We start from the raw sequence: 23,830 nt of genomic DNA, 5'->3' as shown, positions 1-23,830 counted from the left end.
TGAAGACAGCAACAGTGTACTCATATACATAATAATAACTAAATAAATTTTAATTAAAAAAAAAGAAACTCTCCACCCTGTGTTCCCTTAGTTATAAGGGCTTACTCAGTTGCCCAGGCCTGTCTTGAACGTGCTGTCCCTGTGCTGAGCCTCCCATATAGCAGAAATAGCACTACCAAACCCAGCTTGAGTTGTATTTTATCTCCTTAGCTGGAAATAACCTCTTTCTCTTGGCAATTTCCAGATGAGACTCTGTGTCACTGTGCTCTGGTATTTCAAATCCCCCACCTGTGGCATAGCAATAGGGCTTTAAGAACAATCACAGCCAGGATCCAACTTCAAGTTTCAATGAGCTGGAACTGGCAGAGGTTGCCCAGTCTCAGGCCTTTGGTAGAGATCTTTAAACACAGCATCGTATTGGTGGCATTTGGGGAAAGGGAAGAAGTCAACAAGAAATCTGTCAACAAGAAAGGCTTAGGAGCTGTGTACCCTGGCAGGGTCTGAATGAGGGACACATCAAGCATTTTCATGGGCTGATGCACAAAACAAAAAACAAACAAACAAAACCGTGTTATCTCCTCAAGCTAGGGAGTTGGACAGGTGGGGGTTGGGGGTTGGGGACTGGAGAGATGACTCTGTTGGTAAAATGCTGCCTCAGAAACACAAGGACCCAAGTTTGGATCCATAGCCCCCGCAGAAGCATACATCTGTAACCCAGCACTCCAGTGGTAGCAGTGAGGATGTAAGTGGATCCTCAGTGCTCAATGGCCAGCTAGTCTAGCCAATCAGTGAGCTCCAGGTTCAGAGACCCTGTCTTACAGTAATAAAGTGGGAAGTAATTGAGGAAGACATCTGATGTCTGCTACCTCTAGCCATCACACCTGGGCACATGCACCCACATCACTCACACGCACACACACGAACACACACACACATTTTTCAGGTGAAGTGTGTAGATGTCACTAGTGACATCTGGAGTGTCTATTGAAGAGAAGTGTGGCCGCAAGGACTGCCACATTCGCCAAGATCTAAACTGAACTGGCCTTTCCCCAACCAATTAGAAAACAGCAGCTGTGGTCCTTCAGAACCACGATCCCCAAGCATGGAGTATTTTAATAGTCAGAGTTCAACCCATTAACCCTGGGGAGTTCATGGACTTAAAAAATGAACTTGAATTCTCTGTAATTTAATAATGGATCTTGCCACACATGGGGATTCTAGAAGGAAAATTGGTTTCTAACTAAACTGACATCAAAGGTCTGAGTGGCCTCCTCAGGGTTCTGTGGTGCGAGGCTCGGGTTACCAGAAGCCATGACTGGAGCCAGACTGAGAGAATTCACCCATCATTTAAGACATGGATTATGTGTTGTTTAAAGTTGCTCCCACGGGAGTCTCAGAGATTGATTCCAGGAAGGCACATCCTCTGCTCCTGCTCTGTTGGCTTCCTCTGTGTCTTCCTGATACTCTGAGACAGAGTTCATTCTCACTCCAAATCATCTGAATGTGCCCTCACCATCAAATGTCTCCCCTCACAGGATACGGTCAATCCCTTCATCTTGCACTTAATCCAGATGGCATCCATTAGAGAAGTCTTCACTGATTTCTAAGTTCAGAGACTGGCCAACCTTAGCCCATGGGATGAACCCAGGCCACCCAGTTTCTATATAATCTGAAAACCAAGAACAGTTTTTATATGATTGAAAAGAAATTAAAAAGCACTAATTTTTGGTAAATCATGAACATTATATTAGCTCAAATACCAATGTCCATACAGCCTTTACCAGGATGCAAACCTCCTCATTCATCCATCATCCATGCCTGCTTTCAAGAGTCAGTGTCTGACTATAGGTTTAATAAGCTAAAATATTTATTCGTTTCTGGCACGGGTATGTGCACATGGTGTGTATGTGTGTGAGTAGTCATATATGTGTGGACATGTGTATGTACATGCACATGTAAAGGTCAGCAGCTGAATGTGTCTTCCTTGATCCATCTCCTTCTTATATTTTGAGGCAGTGGGTTCTCACTTGAGCCCAGGACACTCATCATTTGACCAGCTTCCTCCAGGATGCCCTGTCTTTCTCTCTCCCTCTCTTCTCTCACTCTCTGCAGTAGCATGAAGCATAACCACCCTAGAGCCGGGAGCCTAGGACCCCATGAAGATGCCCAACTCCTTGATTATTCTAGTCCCTTATATAAATTGGCTAGCATTTGCATGTGATCAACACACGTCCCCCTCCCACTCTTTAAATCATCTCTATAGCATCCTTTAATGCTGAACACAGTGAGCATGTTATGCCAATAGCTGTTGTATTATATTGTTCAGGAGGAGAGCAAAAGTGAAAAGTCTATACATGCTCAGTGCACACAACAGATTGCACATTAGTAAAGTGCTCCTCAAACAAACAAGGGAACCTGGGTTTAATACCCAGAACACATTTTTTTTTTTAAAACTGGCCAAGCGTGGTGGCATGTGCCTTTAATCCCAGCACTAGAGGGGTGGAAGAAAATAGAGCTGCATGAGTCTGAGGCCAGCCTGATCTACATAGTGAGTTCCAGGCCAGCCTGGTCTACATAGTGAGTTGCAGGCCAGTCAAGGCTACGTAGTGAGACTCTGTCTCAAAAAACAAGACAAACAAACAAATAAACAAAAACAAATAAAATAGCAAAAAAGCCTGGCACGGCATAGGCTTGAAATTCCAGCATTGGAGAAATGGGACAGACAGATCCCTGGGGTTTGCTGGCCAGCAAGCTCACCTAGCCAGCAAGCCCTAGGTCTCAGTGAGAGAGCTTGTCTCAAAATGGATGGAGATCACCCGAGGTACAACAGTTTAGGTTGTCCTCTGATCTCTGCACACAAACATGTGTACACTCACACATACAGAGACATACACATGCACACACACACACACACACACACACACACACACACACACACACAATGTGTGAGTCAAATAAAAGCACCTCAGTGCACCCCAAGGAACCTTTGCTTTGGTTGCCAAGAACCAACAGAAAATTTTCTAACCAAAACTATCTTATCTCACTCTAATGCACACATTTTACACAGATTTTGAACACTTCACACATAGAGAGCCTACTCTGGAGACTCTTATCAAAAGTAAGCTACCACAGAACAAAGACATGCAACAGCTACTTGTAAGACAGACATTTCAGAAATGTGAACATTTGAGGATCAGGCTGATGGAATGGAACTCATAAAAGCAATGAAAGCGACCCAGACTGAGGACATGGAGCACCTTCTGGAGGGTGTAATTCCCCTAGAAGTTACTCCAACCGACCCCCATCCCCTGGCAGGCAGGACTCACCAGTGACGTTGAAAGGTGTCCTCAGGATCCCCGTCATCCATGAGTAGAGAGCTCTCTGGGTGTGAGCTGAAGTCTGGTCATAGAGATCTTTGAACACTGCAGACCTAAGACACAGGGGCACAGGTGTCTATTAATGATACACAGGTGGACGCCCATCCACCCCGAAGGAGCTGTGAGAGCACTGTACCCAGGGCTGCCACGCTGAAACCCTCCACATGCCTTTGCCATATTTGACTGTTTTCCAAAGAGAATCCTGTAGGTCCTGCCTCTGCTTCCTCAGCTCTTAGTTCCTTTAGTGTGTGTAATAGCTTTTTTGAGATATAGTTTACAGGCCCTATATCGCACCTATTTAAAGTATACAATTCACCAGCACTCCCAAAAGCAGAATATCAGGAGAGTGCATTCAAGGTCAGCCTTGGATTCACAGCAATTTTGAGGCCAGCCTTGGCTGCATAAAACCATGTCTCAAGAAAATGAAGTCATGATACTTTCAAGAGTAGATGAAACTAGAAAGTATGGTCTTATGTGAGCTAACTCAAGCTCCAAACACAGCATGCACAGAGTTTAGCTTCTGACTTTTACATATGTATAGTCTGAGAGTGGGTGTGTGATGGCTGCTCTTGGCTGTCAACTTGATTACATCTGGAATTCACTAAAGCCCACCCTCATCATCATTCCCAGCAGCTTACGAAGGAACTCCATCCCCTTAACTGCCACCCCTCAACCCTGGCTCCCCAGCTCCTGGAAGCCACCAATCCACTTCCTCTCTATGGATTTGCCTGTTCCGGATACTGTATATAAGTGGGGTCATGCCATACGTCATTTCTGGGTCTTGCTTCTTGCACTCACAGGATGTTTTCAAGGCTGACATATGAACCATGCACCATCAATTCCTTTTCATGAATAAACAATATTCCACTATATGGGCAGACTGCATTTCGGTCCTCCAGGCATCAGCAACAGACATTTAGATTGTGTTCACCTTTTGTCTTGCTTCTCTGTTTTGTTGCTGCTTGGAATTGAACCTAAAGCTCACACATGCAGTGGGTGTGCTCTCCAGTGAGCTGCACACCCCCTCCTCCTGTTTAGCTCCTTAAGGAGGTACCCATTGTCTCCACAGCAACTGTGCCCCACAGTGTGTTCCCAACATTGCCACAGTCCACCTCTGATTTCTCTAATTGTGGTCAGCACCAGTTGGTCTCTGGTGCCTTGATAAATAACCCCTGCTGATATGAAGTGGTCTGGTCACTTTCTAAGCCACTGCAGTCTGATCTGCCACTGCTGTACCCTTGGCTCCATCACCATTATCTCACCCAACCCAGAAGTCCTAGTTGGTACAAACAGGACGTGCCATTTGGTTGCCTCTGGCACTGCCCAACCTTCCTGCTCATCTTGAAAACCTTCTAGACCTCTGTGTCCTGGGAGCCTTCCTCTGCTCACACCCACACCATGAGTACAACCTACCATGTCAACGATTCATCCACCTTTCCTAAGGAGCTTTCCCAGCAGCCCCCTTTCCAGTCATTCTATATGTGCATATACAAGTTTGCCGTTAACCCACACACAATGTTGTCTTTGTATTGTTCTATCTCTTTCTTTCCTTCCCCTTGGCTTTTTGTTTCAATTTTTATTTTATTGTGTGTGTGACTGCTTAACTGTATGTGTATCACATGTGTGCAGTGGCAGCAGAGGCCAGAAGAGGGCCTCGGGTTCCCTCAACCTGGAGTCATGGGTGGATGTGAGCCACTGGACGCAGAGACTGGGAACCAAACTCAGGTCCTCTGCAAGAGCAGCAAATGCTCTTAACCACTGTGCCCTGTCTCTAGCACCTTGTTTTGTTTTTTAAGAGCAAGAATAGTTGAAAAGTAAGGAAAATGGGAACGCACACACACACACAAACACACACGCACACAAACAAAGTGGTAAGCATCATTTAAGAGAAAGCTTTCCCAACAACAGCAAAATGCTGTTCCCCATTCCTCAAAATGTGACCGCCCTAGGGGGAGTCAGTCAGTCTCCACCCTTAAATTTCCTACTCGTAAAGAAGATAAAAGGGATGGTAGGTAGGTAGGTAGAGTAAGATGGGAAGAGAAAACCTGGGGTGAGTCAGCTCAGGGTCAGGAGTCTAAGCCCCCAGAATCAGGAGGCAGAGCCCTCATGACTGGACTCCATGTCCCAGGCTAAGAGACTCCAGAGAGCTCTTGCAACCCTTCTGCCATGAGAGAACATGGCAAGAAGATACTCCTATGAATCAGAAAGGAGAAAGGTACCAAACCTGCCATGCTTTGACCTTGGAAGTCCCAGCCACCAGAGATACACGTCTGTTGTCCAAGGTACCCAGCCAACAGCTGACCAAGATGCCCAGGAGACCAATGTAGGTAATGAGGACATTGTGGCACTGGTTTCCAGTATGCTTTAAGATTATTTTACTTAAAGCAAAATTACTGACTTTTCATTCGTGGAAATGAAGCCAAATTTTCTTTAATTTTTTTCCATGTATTTACGTGTGTGGCACATGTCTGTTTGCATGTGTGTGGGTGCACATGTGTGCCCCTATGGAGGCTAATGATGATGTTAGGAATATTCGTTGCTTGCTTTTCCACTTTATCGCAAGGCAGAGTCTCTCAACCAAGCCCAGAACCTGTTGACAAGGCTAGGCTCCCTAGCTAGTTTGTTCTGGGGAGGTCCTGTTTTTGCCTTCCCAGGCTGGAAGTACAGGCAAGCTGACACAGCCACCTGCCGTTTACATGAACTCTGGCAATCCAAACTCTGGTCCCTGTGTTTGCACAGCAAATGCTTTACCACGGAGCCATTCCCCAGGCTTTCTTAAGTGGAAAGGGCAAAGAATAGTAAAGAAACTCACAAAAGAGACCACAGGGCAGGTGGTAAACAGATGTGGCCAAAACGAGAACAGTTTTCAGATGACTACAATTGAGAGAGAGGACAGATTTAATCAAAGCATCTCTCAGCTCTGCTTCAGCTCTGCATGTCCCCCTGTGCCACCACCTCATTGGATGCTAACCTCCCTGAATCCTCACGGCAGCCCCTGAGCAGCCTACAGAACTAAGAGTTCAAAGGAAAAGACTTACAGGTTCTTAAAGGCATCTTCGTGCAGGTCCTGGGGTAGCCTGTCTGTGATGTCTGGCTGCAGGAAGCTGCCGGAGGACCCTCTGAGCACCTTGCCCAGGACCTCTACACACTCCAAGGCATTCAGCACCTGGAAACACCGTTCCAGTGTGATGAGAAACAGGCTGCGGTTCACACCAGGGCTCTGAAGGGCCTCGTCCCGAATGTCTCCCAAGTTGATGACGATGTCCTCCAAGTCCTGAAGGAATGAGAGAAAATAGAGCCACTGTAGCTGTGTTCTCCAGAGTACAGGAGAATACAATGTGAAAGAGAAATGTCTATCTGGTGTCCTGGTTTCAGGGGGATTGGTTCATGGTCACTCGGTCCCATGTGCTTAAGCAGAACATGACAGGGGTGGGAACTTGTAGATGGCATTGTTGACAGAAAACAGGGAACTGGAAGTAACCATTCATAATCTTCAAAACCTGCTCCTCCTCCAGACCTACTATCTGCAATAAGGCCCATCTCCTAAAATTTTCACCACATCTTGCAAAATAGACCCACCAGCTGGGGACCACCATGAGCTTATGGAGCGCATTCCATATCCAAACCATGCTAGTCACATGACAGCTGCCTGTTGACTCAACAGCACTGGAAGCATGAAGAATTTCAGGGTCAGAGTTTCATACTCTGCTGCTAGGGGGAAACTTCTAGAAGTTTCTATCACCTTAGGCTCTTCCTAAGCCTAGGTGGCTTGGCTCATGACTGTCACACCTTCACTGTCATTAGCACAGAACTGACTTGTGGTCAAGGGTGAGCACAGGCACCAGGCTCTGCAGCCAAAGCAGACCTTTTGTCACAACAGAAATCATGGGCATTTTCACAATGCACTACGGTCACTGCAGACATCTTGACATCTTTCTGGTCAATGCCTGTTGAGAGTTCCAGAAGTCACTAGACCCACTGCTGAGTTCTATTAGTGGGTCTGTTAAAGAAACACAGTTTACCTCTGTGTTTATCCTGGGCCTTTCTGGAAGTGCTCTTCAAGAGAACTGTCTTCCTTTGTGGCCTGTGATTTGTTTTACAGGTTGTTTAAAACATCACTCTGATAGGCCCTTGGCTTCTCCAGGCAAGAACCCATTTTCCAACCTCAGGTTCAGTTTTCTAAGCTGTGCCACTAGAGGTTATTATGTTCTGCATGTTAAACCTTCAGTCTATCTTTCCCTTGTGTGTGTGTGTGTGTGTGTGTGTGTGTGTGTGTGTGTGTGTGTGTGTGTGTATTTGAGAGGGAGAGGGAGAGGGAGAGAGAATGAACTTCTGTAGTCCAGACTGGATTGAAACTTTCTATGTAGCCCAGAATGATGTCAAAATCTCTTCCTGCCTCAGCCTCCTGAGTTGAGTTTGGGGACTGCAGGCATTAGCCAGCAAGCCTGGCTTTAAGTGGTAATAGTCTTCTTAACCTTGCTTAAGAATGCTGTGGAGAAGATTAAATTAATCCAGGAATGCTAAACCCTTAAAACAATGACAAACAGGTGATCTGGCCCACCACTTGGTTTTATAAATAAAGTTTTATTGGCACATACCCATACCTAATATCAGAATTAATTAATTGTGACTGGGGGAAGTGTGGCCTACGAACCTTATATTTTTCCTCACTTGTCTCTTGCTGGTCATTCCCTTAGAAAAATATCTCATATGTAGAAAAGCCTCAATAAACATTACAATGTATCTTTATAAGATTTTAAATGGAATCATTTTTAAAGCCTGATGTTCATTTCTAATGAAATCTATTCATACTGAACTAGTGGCTATTATGTTTTAATAACTAATATTAAAGTAAGACAGATTAGGATTTAGGGACATAGTTAGCCTAGCACTCCTGAGGCCCTAGGTCTGATACCTAGCACTACCAAAATAATTAAATAAAAAATAAGTATATAACTATTAAAGTGTTTAAGTCCTCCCAAACCCTGTGTGAATCAAAATAATAAGAATCAACATTTCAGCACTGGAGAGGTGGCTTAGTCGTGATATAGCTCAGGACGAAGGCAAGCAGCAGCTGACAATGACTACAAAACAAGTTTAGTGACACGCAAAAGGCACAGACAGCAAGATCCCCAAGCCCCAGAATGCCCTGAGGCTCCAAAGCTGAGGGTTAGTGTCCATTTATTTTAGAGAGCTGCATATATATGAATCACTGTTCCAAAATGGAGTTGAGAACCCTTCTTCTAATTCCTCTTTCTCCTCTTCTTCTCCTCCTCCCACCTCCTCCTACTCTCCCCCTCCTCCTTTTTCTAAAGATTAGTTTGTTTTTATCTTAATGTGTATAAGAGTTTTCTCTGTGTCTATGTATGTGCACCATACATAGTGTTAGGTTTCAAACTTGAGTGTCAGGGTTGCTGGGTAACCTTAAGGACAGGGACAATTCTTTCTTTATTCCCCTTACCACAGCAATCATCCTCAGACTCTTACAAAGGGTTAGAAGACCCTTAGTATCCTTAGTGCTCTTAAGAGTAGAAACAATGAAAAAAAGAGTAGAAACAATGTAACATGGAGAAATAAAGGGAAAAAGCCAGGTCCTAAAGTCCCAAACTAGAGTGGTGATGGAGAAAAGAGGAAGCTGTCAAAAATGGCCCAGCATATGTCAACTGCCCTGCTACTCCTCGTGGGGAGTTGCCAGGCGAGCCTTACCAGGTGGCCCCACTTGTCTTCCAGAAGGCATTTCATGGCGGTGTGGAACTGCTGAGCATCAGTGGCCCTCAGGTCCTCCAGCAGCTTCTGCGGTTGGTACAGATACTGTTCCAGATGGGTTTCCATGACTGCCTGGGCGTGGGAGAGTCAGTCATTGAGGACAGAAGACTGAGGAGTGGGTCAGCACCAAGGCCAGCAGCCCAGCGGGTTTCCCTTGCCGCCCTGCAGAGCCCACCAGCTTGCAGGCAGCCGGAATATGAGGGTTTTAGTGGTTCCTAAGGCTATAAAGTTGGGGGATTCTTTACGAAATCCAGATTTCCAAGTTCGCTTAGGAAATGCAAAGAACGGACAATGCTGGGCGTGCTATCCCCCCTCCGGTGGTCAGCCTGATTTCACAATTCCGTGGTCTGCCCTGTCCTTGTCCTAGGTGGCCCACCTCTGCAAGGAAGCTAAGTATCTCTGGTTTCCTACCATTCAAACCCTAGTGCTAACTAAGCACAGGAGAAAACCCAGGCAGAATGAACCGACTGTCTGCAGTGCCCCATCAGGCCACCAGCCTCTCCTGCAAGCCTCCCCTCTGCCACCTTTGGACTTACTTTCTTTTTTATTTAGGAGCTTTTGGATCTTGTTGCTGCCGTTGTTCAGCTTTAGGGACGGCAATCTCACTATGTAGTCCAGGCTGGCCCTAAGTCCACAATCCACTTGTCTCGACTTCCCAGGTGCTGGGGTTACAGTTGTATGCCCTGCCTCAGTTTCTGAAATATCCCTTACACAAATATGCTCTGGGAGGGCAGTGTGAAATAATGCCCGTGGGCAAACGCTGCATATAAAGGACAGATAACATCTATGCAAATCTTCAGGTCCACACTTACTTGAGCTTCCGTTTAATTAAATTACAGATCGTATGTTTAAGTGTTGTGCTTTGTCTTTGAGACCCTGGGTTTCATGTAACCCCAGCTGCTTCCAAAATCACTGTGCAGCCAAGCATGATTTTAAACTCGGGATTCTTCGGTCTCCACCTCCCTAGCTCTGAGATCACGGGTTCGTGCCACGCCCATTTCCTGCTGTTCAGGGCATCAAGCTCAGCGCTTTACTAACGCTAGGCAAGCACACTAGCAGCTGAGCTGCACCTCTAGTGCCCACACATCCTGTATTTGTATTTGCTAAGTTAGCAAGCCTACATTCTGGGCCTTGGAACTCACATCTGGAAAACAGTGCCCACCGCGTGGAGCGTTGTGAGGAAGAAATGTCTCTGGCTTTCTCGGTGGTGCCTAGCGCAGAAGTGCTCAGTAGAGCCTGTCATGTTTCTCTCCTCCTAACGAGTTATTTACTTCGCGTCTGTCTCTACCTCAGAACAGTGGGAGTAACGTCTAGTTCCCCACCTCATTCTCGGTGTCTACAACTGTGCCAACCTGCCAACTGTAGAGATGCTGAGTGAAGATTGGTGTGTAGCAGCAATACACGGCCGCTATGGGAAACCCTACCGTCAGAGAGACGGGGGCCGCTCCTTACTGCCAAGTGCATTGCTAGGAGAGAGGAACGCAGATGCAATGGGGGCCCAACGGCCCCTCCAGCTGGTGGGTGAGCAAACAGACAGTGATCGAGAAGCCCTCTGGGTGCAGTTCTGGTGTGAATGTTTGTTAATACTTCTGTCTTTATTAAAACAAGAAATAACAAAGGACTATGCTGTTCATGAACTCATTAGCCCATGATGTTTTGTTTTCTAAACAAAGTAATGGTGATTGAGCACTGAAATAGCATCCTGGGTCTCACATGCTGTTCTCAAGTTATCTTTGTGTGCTACCAGCCATGCCCAAACAACACGCATGCACACACGCTCGCGCACACACACACACACACTCACACACACACACACACACACACACACACACACACTGTGCCCTTCTGATGCTCTCGACAAATGTCCACTGCTGTTACCAACAAGCAATGCATGCTGGGTGTGGTTTATTTCCCAAGGCTCATTCATCAGGAGTTCAGTTCCCAGGGAGGTGACATTAAGAGGCAATGCCATCTTTAAGAAGTAGAACCTTGTGGGAGGCGATAGGGACATGGCCCATGGAAGGAACTGAGGCAGTTCCCATGAGACACTGGTTAGTTCCTAGGAGAGGAGTAAAGTGAGCTTCACCATGATCCCTGCCCCAGACTCCCGTGTCCCCATGTTATCCTTCCCTCTCACAGGTGTCCTCACCGTTTAATGCCATCTATCAAGGTTAGACACCAGCCATGCCTTTGCAGGAACCAGCATTATACTGAGGGGTTGTTGCCCCCTAAACTATGGAGAAGATTAAAGTCCTTCTTTTTAAAAAAGATTAATTTTACTTGTGTTGTGTGTGCATGTGTGTAGAGACACCTGCAGAGGTCGGAAGATCCCTTGACTACGGAATCCAGGTATTTGTGGATCACCACCATAGCTGCTGGGATCTGAACTCTTGTCCTCATGACTGAGCAGCAAGCACTCTTAACTACTGACCCTCCCTTCAACCCAAAACTCTCTCCTGCCTTGTGGATTTTGCTACAGTAATAGAAAAGTGCAATACACTCCTGTCGTTCTTTTATCAGCAAAGTCCCTCCAGTTCCCACTCAGTGCACAACTGATGTGCACTGATGTGACCAATAGAATGTAGGAACCTGTGTCACATACACACCTGCAGGCTGGGAATGGTGAAGGCCACGTTCCGTGAGTTCAGATAGGCAAGGACTCTGTGGGACAGGTCGGCAGTCCAGACATGGGAGCTTCAAGCAAAGACAGATGGGAGAAAGGTCAATGTCCAGGTCCTCTGCAAACGTTTGTGCTGGCTGTGTGTCCTGGGGCTCAGATAGGAGTGGGAGTGGGCCAGGATGCTAGGGAACTTGAGGCTGAGATGTAAGAGGTGCCTCCACCTGACAACACGGGAGGAGGTGTATTCATAAATGTGTGTGTGAGTGTGTGTGTGTGTGTGTGTATACAGGTGTGTGTATATGTATGTATGTATGCATATATGTGTATTTACAGGTGGGGTACATGTATATACAGAGTTGTGTGTATACAGGGGTATGTATGTGTATGTAGGTCTGTATGTGTGTGTATGGGTATACAGGTGTGTGCATAGGTGTGTGTATATAGGTGTGTGCATATATAGGTGTGTGTGTATATATAGGTGTATGTGTGCATAAGTGTGTGTGTATATAAGTGTGTGCATATATAGGTGTGTCTATATATATGTGTGTGCATATATAGGTGTGTGTGCATAGGTGTGTGTGTATATAGGTGTGTGCATATAGGTGTGTGTATATATAGGTGTATGTGTGCATAGGTGTGTGTGTATATAAGTGTGTGCATATATAGGTGTGTGTGTATATATATGTGTGTGCATATATAGGTGTGTGTATATAGGTGTGTGTATATATAGGTGTATGTGTGCATAAGTGTGTGTGTATATAAGTGTGTGCATATATAGGTGTGTGTATATATATGTGTGTGCATATATAGGTGTGTGTACATATACTGGTATGTATGTATGTAGGTGTATACAGGTATGTATTGTATGTATAGAGGGGTGTGTGTTTTACATGATAATTGCTTGAAGACAACCTCAAGCATCATTGAGACGTGGTCTCTCATTGGCCAAGAGTTCACTAATTCAGCTAGACTGGCTGGCAGCGAATCCTTGGAATTCCAGGTCTGTATTGCATCAGCACTGGAATTACCAGCATGTGCCACCATGTCCAAAACTTGTATGCAGGCTCTGGGGGGGTCAAACTCAGGTTGCCATGCTTGTGAGACAAGCCCTTTACTGCCTGAGCCATCTCCCAGCCCCTCGAAGAGCTTTGTTCTTGCTCTTGTTCTTGTTGCTTTGTTTTTCAAGACAGGGTTCTCTGTGTAGTCCTGGTTGTTCTGGAACTCACTCTGTAGACCAGGCTGGCCTCAAACTCAGAGATTCACCTGTCTCTGCCTCCTGAGCACTGGGATTAAAGACACATACCTCCACCCTCTGATACAAACAGTTTTTCTTTATGACCTCTTTTTTAGTTGTAGATAAACAGATGGATGGATGGGTATATAATATGTAAACAAATAAAACTGTAGCCTGAGAGAACATATCTAAAGCCTCCCATTGGAATCCTCATGACAGAGGGATGTTTGCCTCTCACCTAGATGGGACTGGTTGTCTCTGCAAGGGACCGGAGGCCCCCATTTTCTCTCCTTTATAGAATGCATAGTAAGATTTAATGTTGACAACTTTCTTTCTGCCACACTGCCACAGCACCCCACCTCTCCAGTCTCTCACATAGACCTGAGCAGCCCAGAGCAGGACAGTGGTGGCAGCTGGCCCCAGAGCCTGATGGAGGGTCACACTCCAGCTCTGCCCCTCCCCAGCTATGTAGCCTCCATTCACTCTCCCCAAGGCCCTGCTTCATTATTCTACCCAAAAGGATAATAAGTGGCCCCAGCCTGAGGGGCAGCCCCAGCCTGAGGGATGTAGTAAACACAGATCTATTTCTCTGCACCAGCACTGGGAATGATGTCGCCTCCTCAGGAGCCCTTCAGGCACCTTGGTCTTAAGCTCCGCCACTGGAGGAGTAGTGTTCCAGAAGCAAGTGTCAACTAAATCAGTGTACATTGGTTGGTGCTCTTTGCAATAGCACATACTATTTTTCTCAAATAGGAAGCTCCATCTAACTAACAGTTTTTAGGAAAACACTCCATTCCCTCCCCCCCCCATCCCCTCTCCCCCGAGGCAGATTACCTTTCAAACAGTGCGAGATCCAGTAACGCTACAGTGGGGACAAAATGGAGAGACAGCTTTAAACAGAATCACTCCACAGACACCACATCCATATTCTGTTTGAAGGTCTCAGAAGGTACACATGGGGACAGAGCGGGGACATTACCATTCAGATAGCTTCCCTCTATTATTTCTTCCTAAAAGGCAGAGAGATAACATCAAGTATAACATGCAAATTTGGCAGCGCTGGTGGAGGGGATTTTGATTAAAATAAAACTGGAGCACTCACCGCCATTTTCTGCAACAATGGATGTAAATCTGCAAGAAAGCCGTTGGATACGTGACTAGACCCCCGAGCAGTACGACCTTCACAAAGGCGAACGTGGCTACCACAGGAGCCCCACAAAAGCCACGAAGGCCTTCATGAGTGTAATCATTGCAAGAACTATGGCCAGTGTGAGAAAACCTTGGTTTATGACCCCCGACTCAAGAACCTTTAAACTGCCACTGAGAGTGTCAGTTTGTCTAGACACTGTGGAAATCAGGAAAGAGGTGGCCCAAAAAATCTTGGTAGAACTACTGTATGACGTACTCTGTGTCACACAGAGGCAGCTAAGGCAGCACAGACAGCTAAGGCAGCATCCCACAGAGATATCTGCGCATATGTGTTCAGTGTGGCAATATTCACAATTACCAGGATGTGGGGCCATCCCGGAAATCCATCAACAAAATACTGGTGAGGAAAATGTGGTCTGCACACCCAATGGAGCATTATATGACCATAAAGAAGAATGAAGTTATGTCATTCACAGGAGAAACATTGGAACTGGAGATCAGCACGTTAATCAACATGGGTCAGACTCAGGAAGACAGTCGCTGCCGTTTCCCTCATGTGTGGGATCTACTGGACTTGTGGGGAATGAGGGAATAGGGTGAATTCCCCTGAAGTATATCATGTGCAGGTATGAAAATGTCATAATGAACTTATTTAGACAAATAATACACACTCATAGAAAACAAAACAAACCACGTATACTATCCCCAAAGCCCTACACAAACCCACAGACAAGGCAAACACTCTCCACCCCCACCAGAATACATCATAACCCCAAACTGACATATTCAGCTACATCCCCTAAAATATGTAGAAGCCGTGAAAGCTGTGCGTGTCTTTCTCCTCAAGACTTACCCTGCCTGGAGCTTGGCTCTCTCTGACATGCACCTCCATGGCTCAGGAAGAGGACCAGGAGAAGGGAGTACATCCTAGGTTCCTGAGACATCCTCCTGCAGTTAAGTCAAGCACAGAGGTGATCCAGGTTTCGTTTTCTTCTTAAAAATATATTGAAGAATATTCTGGAGCAAAGGGGCCATGCAGACACCAAATTCCTCAAAAACATTTTAAATAATGTACTGATTCCAGGCTATGTCTAAGACATGTTCCTCACTCTCCCAGTGACCTCAACACCCCATTTCTATGCTTATCACCACCCCTGTTCCACAGCACCCAGAAGAGAAGAGTGTTTCAAAGCACTCACTCCACCATCTCTCACATGAGCTTCAGATGCAGAATGTAAGAAGTCCTACAATCCGGTCAGAAAACAGGTCAAACAGAAAACAGAGTTGAACTTCTTAAAATAGATATAAAAGTGTCCAATACAGGGATTTAGCTCAGTGGTAGAGCGCTTGCCTAGCAAGCACAAGGCCCTGGGTTCGGTCCCCAGCTCCGAAAAAAAGAAAAAAGACAAAAAAAAAAAAAGAAAAAAGAAAAAAAAGTGTCCAATACACGCACAAAACGTGAGTCACTTCCAACAGGGCTCTGCTCAAAGCAAGCACCATTTGTGGGTTTTTAATAAGCAGGCAAGACAGATGGTTGTTTTCAGAATTTAAATCTGTGCATGTCACCTTTCTTTCCATTATCCCCAGGATAAAACATAGCATAAAATAAATCCACAATGCGATCCCTCCACACACACACAGTCATTAAAGTGACTCAAAGAGGCAGACTGGCAACACCGAATGTCGGCTGTGCTGTGGTTGGAAAACTGCAGGGCTTTATAACATTACACACTTGGTACTCTATGATCAAGGAATTTCGGGGCTGGGGGGATGTGGTTTTGTTGGTAGAGAGTTTGCATAGCATGCATAATGCTCTAAGTTCTATCTCAAGCATCATAAACTTGGCATTGGAGGCACACACCTGTGATCCCAGCACTCAGGAAGGAAAGGCTAGAAAATCAGAGACTCAAGGTTATCTTCAGCTACCTAGCAAGTTCAGGGGCAGCCTGTCTCCAAAAAAGGAGAGGAAGAAAGAAAGAAAGAAAGAAAGAAAGAAAGAAAGAAAGAAAGAAAGAAAGAAAGAAAGAAAGGAGGGAGGGAGGGAGGGAGGGAGGGAGGGAGGGAGGGAGGGAGGGAGGGAGGGAGGGAAAAAGGAATGCAGATCTGGGGTTTTGCCAAGGAAAGTGGAAACACGTGGATGCAAAGATGGGCTCAGCCTTATTTGTAACAGTTAAATATGAGAACAACCCAAATGTCCAACAGGTGGAGAGTTAAAGACAGCATAGCCACTCAAAGGAATCAACGGATCACCACTCACCACTCAGCAATAAAAAAGTTAAACCCAGCCAGGCAATGGTGGCTTTAATCCCAGCACTTGGGAGGCAAAGGCAGGCCATTCTCTTTCTGTGAGTTCGAGGTCAGCCTGCTCTATAGAATGAGTTCCAGGATGCCAGAGCTATACAGAGAAACCCTGTCTCAAAAAAACAAAACAAAACAAAAAAGTTAAACTACCACCTTAGGGAGTTAGAAGACCAACCAAAATATGTGACAAATGGTTTCAGGATCCTGAAAGCAGGAATCAGAAACCAAGGTCTCTTGGAGAGGAGATGCAGACAACCTGAGCCCAGGACCACTCCTGCTACCTCCTGAGTCTCAGCCCATAAGGCAAGCTGGAGAGGCAGAATGAGAGCTCAGGAAAGCCAATTGGACGTCCAGGGAAGAGCACCTGCAGAGGAGCACACTGCGCAGAGAAAGTCTGAGGAAGGGCTGCTCATGAGAGGAATGGGACCACAGAAGGCTGTATAGCTCCTGACCAGGAGCAGGGGAATTCCCACAGCTAGAGCAGAAAATGTTCTTCAGACACCAAGCAGAGCCGCCTCAGGGCAGAACTGCCTCAGGGATGGCCACTGGAGGCTGCAACACCTCATGGATTGATACTGTGCTGTGCTTACACAAGAGGAACTGTGGGAGGAGACTAGACAAAGAAGATGTGAGGAGACTCCGTTCCACATTTTTAATTTCCTGTCAATCTGTGTGTATTTCAAAACGTAGAACAATTTTAATCACACAAATGAAAGGAAATCATATAGTCCCCAGGAAAAAGAACAAAGGACAAATATTTGTAATACGCAGAGTGAAAAAAACCCTAGAAATTGGACTAGAGGAGGTGTCTCTATGGGTAATACAAGCACGAGACCCTGAGTTCAGATCCCCAGAGCCCAAGAACCACAAGTGGTGATACATGCTGTAATCCCTGTGCTAGGGAGGTAGAGACCAAAAGATCCCTGAGGTTTGCTGGCCAAACAATTTTGCTGACTTGGCAAGTTCCAGGTTCAAAGGAAGTGGGAGAGCCTGTCTCGGCAGTAAGAAGAGTGCCTGAGGAAACCTGATGTCAATTTCTGGCCACTACATGTGTGCATGAGCACACCCACACATTAAAAAAAAAAAGGATAGGGGTTGGGGATTTGGCTCAGTGGTAGAGCGCTTGCCTAGCAACCGCAAGACCCTGGGTTCGGTCCCCAGCTCCAAAAAAAAAAAGAAGAAAAAAAAAAAAAGGATATACTGCACCAGGAGGCACCTGGGACACTCTGGGGCATGGTGGGAAGCCATGCTGCAAAAGACCACAAGAGAATTTTAGGAAGGACAATGGAGATGTATTTTATTTTATTTTATTTTATTTTATTTTATTTTATTTTATTTGGTTCGTGTTTTTGAGTGTTTGCCGGCATCTGTATGTGTGCAGTGCCTGCAGAGGCCAGGAGAGGGCAGCAGATCCCCCTTTAACTGGAGTTCCAGACAGTTGGGAAGTCCACGTGCCTGCTGGGACTCAAACTGGGTCCTCTGGAGGAGCGGTGTTCCACTCGGAACTGCTGAGTCATCTCTCCAGTCCCTAAGACGGGGTTTCTATATCTGGATGGCAGTGGGTATTGCATAGAGTCACACTTACAATCTCACTGAAATCTGTGTTTTAAACCTCTGGATAGTCTAGGGCATACCTCCCAAAGGTGGAACTCTAAAGAGAAACCATGGGCTGTAGTCACCTGGTCTGGTTTCTAGCTCACCTCTGCCCACTCACTAGCTGTGTTGATGTCAGGCAACTTGCTTCAACTCTCTGTACTTCAATCTTCTCAGCTGTAAAATGGTGTATTAAGTGGTACCGTTTGCTTTCTGTTGCTGTAATAAAATACTGACCAAAACCAGCATGGGGAGGAAAGGGTTAATTTGACCTCCAGTTTACAATCCATCATCCCAGGAAGCCAAGGCAGGAACCTGGAGGTAAGAACTGAAGCAGAGGCCATGGAGGAGTGCTACTTACTGGCTTGCTTCTCCAGGTTCACTCAGTCTGCTTTCTTATACAGTCCAGGGATGGCCCCGCCCACAGAGAGCTGGGCTTTCCTCCTTCCTTAACCAAGGAAATGCCCCAGAGCTGTGCTTTCAGACCAACAAGATGAAGGCAATTCCTCAGGTGACTCTAGTCTGTGACGAGTTGACAAAGACTCACCAGCACAGGTACCCAGCTGACAGTGCCCTTTGAGAAACGGATTAGTCATTCAGAATGGAGCTTTGATCGGAACGAGTTCCGACTTGAGTTTTAATCATCAAGAAGGTCAGACTACAGTTTCCCAAGTGTCAGGCCATGCCTGTCAGTGTCACTCTCTCTACTCCTCAGAGAAAACCCATTAGTCATCATAGCACCTACTTCCTTGTGCGTATCTCCCCGGTCAAGGTCCTTTGTAAAGATCCCTCCTCCCTTTTGGCCTGGCTCACCCAATTCATTCTAAGTCCTGAGTCTTCCAGGCAGCCCTCTGTGACTTCTCTAAGACAGACATTTAGCCGGGAGAGAAAGCCAATATCTCTCTATAAGAGCACCAGGCATGGCTAAGGTACATTTCTACAGCTGTGTGTTTATTCCATACATTCATTTATCAAATGTTATCGAGCATCGCTGTGGGCCGGGCATTATTCTACACTCCCGAGGACACGGCAGCTTGCAGAGCCATATCCCGGCTGATGTGTTGGAAAGCCAGGAATAAAATAAATAGACAATCAAATAACTCGGTTTATGTCAGGCAGAGATGGATGCCGCAGAGGAAAAGGAAGCAGCGAAGGAACAGGAGCCATGGTAACCCAAGCGGGGAAAGTCTGAAGACAGGAAGGAACGGATTACAGGATTATCTGAGGGGGGAAAGTTCCAGAAAGAAACACAAAGGCCTTTGGAGTTGGGAGCATGATTTATTTGCACCTTGTCCCATCGACCACACAAGAGTGAGGAAGGAAGGGGATGAAGTTAGGAGCCGCTGGAAACGCCCTCGGCTTTGAAACAGGGCGGAGCCCGTGGAAGGGCATTGGCACAGGAACTGGTTTTTAACTTTTCATTGATTCTTTGTGGATTTCACATCACGCACCCCAGTCCCACTCATCTCCCCGCCTCTTTTTTTTTTTTTTTTTTTTTTTTTGGTTCTTTTTTTTGGAGCTGGGGACCGAACCCAGGGCCTTGTGCTTCCTAGGCAAGCGCTCTACCACTGAGCTAAATCCCCAACCCCATCTCCCCGCCTCTTGTACACACCCTTCACCCTTGCAACTTCCCCTGCAAAAGAAAAAAACCTCACTGTGGAAACTGCAGTGTGTCACAGTGTGTCCCATGGTATATACCCTTTTGTCCACAACTCTTTGCTCGCAAATGTTCATTGCAGTGAGTCATTGGTCTGGTCGGAGGCCTCTGGCTTCTGCTATGCTATCGATGCTGGATTCTCACAAGGACTCCCCTCAGACATCCTGTTATTGCCCTGCACAGAAACATCTTGCTTTGGTCTTTAACTGGATCCTGAACATCTGGAACTCCGTGGACGGGACAGGGGCTGTATCAGGGAAAGCAGCAAGAGGAGTGCTGAGGACACAGCCCAAGGCAGTGAGCGCCAGGAAACTTAGCTGGGTCCAGACATATTCAAAAGTGAAGCGCAAACATTCAGATGTAAAGGACGAAAGAGAGACACCACTGATGACCCCAAGGATTTGTGATCTGAGCATGTTAAAAAAAGGGGGGGGGGCCTGGGGATTTAGCTCAGTGGTAGAGCGCTTACCTAGGAAGCGCAAGGGCCTGGGTTTGGTCCCCAGCTCCAAAAAAAAAGAACCAAAAAAAAAAAAAAAAAGAGGAGGAGTTTGGGGAAAGCACCTAAGTACCAGTTTATGAAAGAATCCCTGGGACTCCATTTTGAGCATTCTCATTTCGAGGGCGCTACTGAATATATGGATGGGAGGTTTTGTGAAAGACAAGACTCAGTCAGCAGAGTGAGGGAGTGGTTCACACAGAAGCTATCCACACACAGCCACCAGCATATTTTCAAACACAAGACCTAAATGAGATCACAAGAGAAACAAGCACAGAAAGAAAGGAGATTTTTAAGGAATGACACATGGTAGGGCTGGAGGACAAGACTGGGTCATGGAGATGTCAGGCTGCCCAAGTACCAACAGTACAGTCAAGATGGGAAACAGCAGAAAACCATCAACGTGATCCACTATATAAACAAACTGAAAGATAAAAACCACATGACCATTTCATTAGATGCTGAGAAAGCATTTGACAAAATTCAACACCCCTTCATGATAAAAGTCCTGGAAAGAACAGGAATTCAAGGCCCATAGCTAAACATAGTAAAAGCCATATACAGCAAACCAGTCATTAAACTAAATGGACAGAAACATGAAGCAATCCCACTAAAATCAGAGACTAGACAAGGCTGCCCACTCTCTCCCTACTTATTCAATATAGTTCTTGAAGTTCTAGCCAGAGCAATCAGACAACAAAAGAAGATCAAAGGGATACAGATTGGAAAGGAAGAAGTCAAAATATCACTATTTGCAGATGATATGATAGTATATTTAAGTGATCCCAAAAGTTCCACCAGAGAACTACTAAAGCTGATAAACACTTTCAGTCAAGTGGCTGGGTATAAAATTAACTCAAATAAATCAGTAGCCTTCCTCTACACAAAAGAGAAACAAGCCGAGAAAGAAATTAGGGAAACGACATCCTTCATAATAGTCCCAAATAATACAATATACCTCGGTGTGATTTTAACCAAGGAAGTGAAAGATCTATATGAAAAGAATTTCAAGCCTCTGAAGAAAGAAATTGAAGAAGATCTCAGAAGATGGAAAGATCTCCCATGCTCATGGATTGGCAGGATTAATATAGTAAAAATGGCCATTTTACCAAAAGTGATCTACAGATTCAATGCAATCCCCATCAAAATTCCAACTCAATTCTTCAGAGAGTTAGACAGAACAATTTGCAAATTCATCTGGAATAAGAAAAAAAAACAGGATAGCTAAAACTATCCTCAAAAATAAAAGGACTTCCAGGGGAATCACTATCCCTGAACTTAAGCAGTATTACAGAGCAATAGTGACAAAAACTTTATGGTATTGGTACAGAGACAGACAGATAGACCAGTGGAACAGAATTGAAGACCCAGAAATGAACCCACACACCTATGGTCACTTGATTTTTGACAAAGGAGCCAAAACCATCCAATGGAAAAAAGATAGCATTTTCAGCAAATGGTGCTGGTTCAGCTGGAGGTCAGCATGTAGAAGAATGCAGATCAATCCATGCTTATCACCCTGTACAAAGCTTAAGTCCAAGTGGATCAAGGACCTCCACATCAAACCAGATACACTCAAACTAATAGAAAAAGTGGAGAAGAATCTCCAACACATGGGTACTGGAGAAAATTTTCTGAACAAAACACCAATGGCTTATGCTCTAAGATCATGAATCAACAAATGGGATCTCATAAAACTGCAAAGCTTCTGTAAGGCAAAGGACACTGTGCTTAGGACAAAACAGCAACCAACAGATTGGGAAAAGATCTTTACCAATCCTACAACTGATAGAGGCCTTATATCCAAAATATACAAAGAACTCATGAAGTTAGACTGCAGGGAGACAAATAACCCTATTAAAAAACGGGGTTCAGATGAGCATATTCAGATGAGCTTCTGCTTCTGTTGAAAAGGATGCTGTGTTTGATTGTGGTCCGAAACTTTGAAGCACTACTTGGCATCTCCTTCCTTGGAGGTCTCACTGTTTAAACATAACAGATTTGATAGCTTGTTGGTAAGGTGAGGTCCAGCTTGTCTCCACTAGGTCATCTTCATGTGAATCCGGTGGTTATACGGTTTTGTTCTAGGGATATTTCATTTTTTTAATAACGGTTTTAGCTGACATTCATGGAGAGAATGAATCCTTAGAAGTGTGCCACTAGTGAAAGGAAATCCTGTCTAGAGTATGTTTCTTTACAAAGCTGTGTCACACCATCCTTTGGGCCCTCTGCTGGAAAAGTAGAATCAAGTCTCAAATAATGCCTTTTAAATTGTATCCTCTAGTATTATAGATGTAGGACAGTACTGTATCATACCTCTGTGGATGTAAAATAGCTTGTACCTGCTTTATGATACGTAGTAGTGACCGTGCTTTATCAGAGCTGTTTTTAATGATGTTGCTCAGAATGTTTTCTTTCCAGATGATGATTGAGAAGCTAATTTAAAAAAAAATGGTGCCAGGTACCACAAGAGTAACAGAACTGTGCTGTTTTCTCGGGTTTAGTTTTTTTACTTTTTTTTTTTAATGGAGTGTGCTGGATGTCTCTACAGTTTTGTTCAGATGACTGCAGAACCTGGAAAAGCTGTTGCTGCTGTTGATGCATAACACACTGCTATTATTGGTCTTTTTATATAAATATAAATATATATATATACAGATATATAATTTGAATTTTTTGAAACCTTACCTGTGCTGTCAACTTTCAAAAAAAGTATCCCCGTTTACTGTGTTGAGTTGGCACTGTACAGAAATTAACAGCCATATTGGTCTAGAAATGTTGAACTTAAGTTTTTTCCATTTGTACAGGGGTAACACACTGTATTAAATATGTAAGGTCTTATATACGTGGGTTTGATTACAAAAACTAATAAAGTATTCTCTAAATTAAAAAAAACAAAAAAAAACAAAAAAAAAACGGGGTTCAGGGGTTGGGGATTTAGCTCAGTGGTAGAGCGCTTGCCTAGCAAGTGCAAGGCCCTGGGTTCGGTCCCCAGCTCCGAAAAAAAGAACCAAAAAAAAAAGAAAAAAAATGGGGTTCAGAGCTAAACAAAGAATTCACAGCTGAGGAATGCTGAATGGCTAAGAAGCACCTAAAGAAATGTTCAACATCTTTAGTCATGAGGGAAATGCAAATCAAAACAACTCTGAGATTCCACCTCACACCAGTCAGAATGGCTAAGATAAAAAACTCTGGCGACAGCAGATGCTGTCGAGGATGTGTAGAAAGAGGAACATTCCTCCATTGTTGGTGGGATTGTAGACTGGTACAACCATTCTGGAAATCAGTCTGGAGGTTCCTCAGAAAATTGGACATTGAACTACCTGAGGACCCAGCTATACCTCTCTTGGGCATATACCCAAAAGATGCTCCAACATACAACAAAGACACGTGCTCCATTATGTTCATAGCAGCCTTATTTATGATAGCCAGAAGTTGGAAAGAACCCAGATGCCCTTCAACAGAGGAATGGATACAGAAAATGTGGTACATCTACACAATGGAATATTACTCCGCTATCAAAAACAATGACTTTATGAAATTCATAGGTAAATGGATGGAACTGGAAAATATCATCCTGAGTGAGGTTAGCCAATCACAGAAAAACACACATGGTATGCACTCATTGATAAGTGGC

The 23,830-nt window shown here is 45.1% G+C and overlaps 1 protein-coding gene across 1 annotated transcript in view; it reads right to left on the bottom strand.

The window, feature by feature from the left end:
• The window catches only part of Otoa (otoancorin), an 81,256-nt gene that overhangs the window by 52,599 nt on the left and 4,827 nt on the right, over positions 1-23,830 (bottom strand). The window contains 8 exon segments of the mRNA NM_001446974.1: positions 3,327-3,430; positions 6,416-6,651; positions 9,084-9,215; positions 11,750-11,837; positions 13,832-13,859; positions 13,977-14,007; positions 14,100-14,128; positions 15,000-15,091. Of these exon segments, the coding sequence (NP_001433903.1) occupies positions 3,327-3,430; positions 6,416-6,651; positions 9,084-9,215; positions 11,750-11,837; positions 13,832-13,859; positions 13,977-14,007; positions 14,100-14,128; positions 15,000-15,090 (739 nt within the window). The 5' untranslated portion in view covers position 15,091.

Source organism: Rattus norvegicus, chromosome 1 (genome assembly GCF_021556685.1).
Source record: "Rattus norvegicus strain SHRSP/BbbUtx chromosome 1, alternate assembly SHRSP_T2T, whole genome shotgun sequence".
NCBI classification, from domain to species: Eukaryota; Metazoa; Chordata; class Mammalia; order Rodentia; family Muridae; genus Rattus; species Rattus norvegicus.
Note: the sequence above shows the minus strand (reverse complement) of the source record. Positions and strands in the feature narration are given on the sequence as shown.